Below are 4,623 nucleotides of genomic sequence, written 5' to 3' on the forward strand. Positions count from 1 at the left end.
ACATGTGCCATGGATTTTAGTCAGGCCTGTTTTGTGTCTGTATCCATACAGAAAATACAAAAGTCATGTTATGTTATCTGAATGGACGGACCACATGTGCATATACTCCCATTATTTCTGATCTTGCAATCTAATTTTGGACAAAAGCACACATTTCATAAGCATCAATAGTTAGTATACAAATCTTAGACCATATCACCTAGTAAGAATATAAAAGACAATAAATGGTTGAGAACTAGTAGAATTTGCATACAAATGAAAACAACAGGCAGAAAAGAGGATAGAACTCATGAACACATGTGAAGTGTCTAATCACTAACTAACTGAAAGTATTTAACTCTGCTTATCGCTAACATGAAAAATTATAGCATGAATTTATTAAGTATGAGTTTACATGTAAATCGTATAACCATTAATTGAATCAAAGATTGATCCTCCTTATCTTATGGCCGCCCATGAGGAACATATTATATTTTTTGTGATAATAATTTCAGAAACATATACCTATATGTGATAATAAATTGGTAATACTTCTACAGTTTTCGTGTTGTGCGACATTAAACTAGTTGACAGTGTATATGAAAATACTTTTGTAGCCATCATCAAAATTATTATTATTATTATTATTATCATTTTGTGGTGAAAATCATCATCGATCTTGTTCAAAAAAGATGTCGCATTGACAAGTGGGTCAAACCATTTCGAGGTTGAGATATGGCGACTGTGAGTTATTTGCTCGTCACCTGGCCAGCCTCCAAATGCATATGGCGACATGACAATACAAGAGTTGCTCTTAGTCATTTCAAATAACGACGCGTGTTAACTGAATAGAGCTAGATTAATTTATAATACCATGAGTGCACATGGTACAAAGTACAACAAACTCCCGTCTCTGCTCAAAGGGAGTGAACGAACAATCAAACGCTGATACAAAATAGATACAACAGTGGCCGGCTATGCAGAGCTGGCTCGACGTACGTACTCCTGTCTCTCACATGGAGATCATATCAGAGCATTTATTCATGTATATGTGTATATATATATATATATATATATGTGTGTGTGTGACCTCAACGTACTCGGCATCTATCGCTGGAGCTATAATCGGCGATGATGGCGGCAAGTAATCGATCAGTGGATCTTAGAGCAGTCCACGGATGCGCTGATGGAGTAGGGGATGCTGACGCCGCACTTGGAGGGGATACTTGCAGCCTTTCCGGGGTTGAGCCCACCGGCAGCACTCTTGATGCACCTGCATGCCGCTTGCTTGTCGGCGGTGCTCCGCGCTAAGCCGGCCAATCTCCTAACTCCGGAACAGCAGGCCCCAGGCGGGCTGGCCCCGCTGCCTTTTGCGTAGGAGACGCAGGAGGCCAGGGCAGAGTTCACCTGACCGCAGGAGATCGCCGCGTCGGAGGCTACCAGGAGCATTGCCGCCACCAGGGCGACCAGCACGAGCTTTGTTGCTGCAGTGCGAGCCATCTCGACCGAGTTAGCTGTAGTTGTGGTGGAGGGCTCGCAGGGAGAGGGTGGGTAATTAGCTAGATTTGCTATGTGGTATTGGTGAGGATGTATAGGGGAATGCATGTGCTTAAATAGGGCTTCTATAAGTGCTGACCAACGAGGAGTCTCATCTGGAACAAACTGTACTACTGTTAACATGGGTATCGTGTCCATGAGGATGGACTCGATATTGACGTGTGGTAATGCATAAATTTAGGCAGTTGTTAGTTGTTGGGATGGATTGATGGGTGTTAATTGATTGTGGAGGTGGTTGGATGTTGGGTAGCAGATGGATGGACCAAGCATGCACACATGCATTCTGGCGGTGGAGTGCCTAATTACTGCGTGTGGCCCGCGGCAGATTAATATGGAGAATAGACATGTACGTACCCTCGTTGAATAATTGAGTGTCTTGATGGCCGTGAGCTCGACAAATGAACCAATATGATGCTGCATGTGTTGGACTACTTTTCTTTGCTATCTCCACGCCATAATTAACATTAGTTGATGTTTTATTCAAAGCTAGTAGTACATTTTGACAGTATTGATTTAGTTTCTAGCCATGTATTTTGATGAAATTTCTTCATGTTCCTTGTATTGGACTAGGAGGCACCAGGAACCTAGCAAGAGCACAAGACTGTTGTGTAGATCGTCTGAACATCCACACAGGAAGTGTCCACGTGGAACGCCTTAACTCGTATTCTAGTTTTCTGCTACTGCGCGATATCAACAAAGCACATAACAGCAAGCTGTCATCGAAGCAAAAAAAAAAATCAGCCGATTCAGCCGTGGGGTGTGGAATTGGCCCCTTTGAAATACAGATTTGTTAATTACTCTCTCTCTGTAACTAATATAAGAGCGTTTAGATTACTACCTCGGAAAGTAAACATAGCTTGTAGTTCTACATAACAAATGAACTGGTCCGACGAATAATGGGCGGGAATTAGTTTTCTGTAATACATAAGTTGTCTGAGTTAATTTTGAAGTCAAAATAAACACAATGAGCCGTCTGATCTAAACACACCAATGTACAGCAAAAATCTCAACAGGTACACATCCGGCATGCTCAAGGCATCAATTTGGACACAAAAAACTACTCCCTCCTTCCATGTATAGGGCCTAATGCATTTTTCGAGACTAAGTTTGACCACATGTTAGGGCAATAATATATGACATGCAAGTTACACAAAGCACATCATCAAATTCGTATGTGAAAGGAGCTTCTAATGATATAATTTTCACATTATACATCTTATATATTATTAATCTTATCAATAGTCGACAACCTCAAAAAATGTATTAGGCCCTATATATATGGAATGAGGGAATAAGATGACTTATTAGACCTAGCTGGACTGTTAATGAGAAGCTTTGAAGTGCGAGTTTACAACTTTGCATGATAGTACCTAGCTGGACAGGTAATGCAGATGACTACTCCCTTCGTTCTTCAAATAGTGTACTTCCAACTTTATTGAAAAGTCAAACTTTTTATGTTTGACTATATTTATACAATAATACACTAACATTTATGCCATCAAATTAGTAGCATTAGATTCGTGATATAATATATCTATTTGGTTGCACAAACGTTTATATATTTTTGTACAAACTCGGTCAAACTTTGAGATAGTCTGACCCTCTAACAAAGTTGGAACTACACTCCTTCAAGGACTGAGAGAGTAAGTTATATGTGTGGTTGTAGCTAGCGAATGAGTAGATTGATTGATGTATCTTGTCAAAACATGAGCACCCAAAACCATGCATGGGGCCGAATTGATGAGCCGACCACCACGAAATTGACCGATGCAAGTGCTGATTCGTTACTAAAATTCATGACATGACCAATGGGAGGACTCATATCTGTGACAATGGAAATATTTGCGAACGAGTTAACAAGGAACGTTTAGTAGCTAGGTGGCATGGCCGGATATCGCCGAGCCGCCCGTACGGCGAAGGTAGTTTCAAGCACTCCAATCACCAACCACCTAGGCTTGAAATCTGGTCTGGTATCTTGTGTTGGTCTGGCAATTTAATTTGTAGAAGATATAAAAGTAGTATGTGCTATGTCTTCTCCGAATTCGCGAACTTCTTCAAATATATAACTTTCAAAAATCCATCCACTTTTTTTCAAACCTGTGAATTTTGTTTCCAAACCGATGATTTTTTTTTCAAAATCGATGAACTTTTTCCAATTTTTTTTGAACCTTTCTCAAAATCGATGAAAATTTTCCATCATTCGTGAACTTTTTTCAAAGCTGATCAATTATTTCAAATTTGTGGACTTTTGCCAAAACTTGATGAACTTTTTTTAAATCGGTGAACTTTTTAAAAAACTTCCATGAGAATTTTTATTTTTTATTTCTTTTCAAAATGATGAAGTTTTTCTTTCAAATTTGATGAACTTTGTTTCAAAATCATTGAACTTTTTTCCAAAGTTGACGAAATTTTTCCAAAATCTGTGTACTTTTTTTGAAAATCAACGTACTATTAAAAAAAATTGAACTATTTTCTAATTTGATGATCCTTTTCAAAATTGATGAACTTTTCTTCAAATTCATGAACTTTTTCTAATTTTTATGAACTTTTTAAATCAATGAACTTGTTTTTAGATTCACGAATATTTTCAAATTCAGACACTTTTCTAATGTAAATGTTTTTCCCAATTTCGGGAACTTATTTTTTATTCCCGGTTTTCTTCAAATTCATGAAAAAAATTCGATTTTTTGAACAGTCGACGGTGCATAGGTCAAGCGGGGAGCAGTCACACGAACGACTGTGCGATGCAACCAGCGATGGAGGCCTCTCGAGCGGGCTGCCTGTAGAGCTGTAACACCCTGAGAATCATGCTACAGTAACCTCCTGTGATTAAGCTAATCATATTGCTAAACAGGGCTAGATCACATTTGAACCACACCCTTGTCAAACTCCTAGTTCAAACTTCAATTAAATTTAAAAGTGGAAAATAAAAGTTTTCAAAAATTCAAACAAAAATGTTCAGTGGGTTCTAAATAATACACTGGTAATTATGGTGGAGAAATCACATTTTTATAAAATGTCTAAATACTTTTAAATGAAATAAAACAAAAAAGGAAATAAACAAATAAGAGAAAACAGAAAACAAAA

The 4,623-nt window shown here is 38.3% G+C and overlaps 1 protein-coding gene across 1 annotated transcript; it reads right to left on the reverse strand.

Moving 5' to 3' along the window:
- Positions 1-819: 819 nt before the first annotated feature.
- Positions 820-1,576, reverse strand: LOC543420 (non-specific lipid-transfer protein 4.1). Its single transcript, XM_044499156.1, has one exon. It carries the CDS (start codon positions 1,477-1,479, stop codon positions 1,132-1,134), a length of 348 nt encoding a protein of 115 aa, XP_044355091.1. The 5' UTR covers positions 1,480-1,576; the 3' UTR covers positions 820-1,131.
- Between the last annotated feature and the right edge of the window lie 3,047 nt (positions 1,577-4,623).

This window comes from Triticum aestivum, chromosome 3D (genome assembly GCF_018294505.1).
Source record: "Triticum aestivum cultivar Chinese Spring chromosome 3D, IWGSC CS RefSeq v2.1, whole genome shotgun sequence".
Classification (NCBI taxonomy): Eukaryota; Viridiplantae; Streptophyta; class Magnoliopsida; order Poales; family Poaceae; genus Triticum; species Triticum aestivum.

Bases quoted from the DNA above. Each gene is read 5' to 3' on its own strand.
- LOC543420 (XM_044499156.1), bottom strand. From the start codon at position 1,479: ATGGCTCGCACTGCAGCAACAAAGCTCGTGCTGGTCGCCCTGGTGGCG.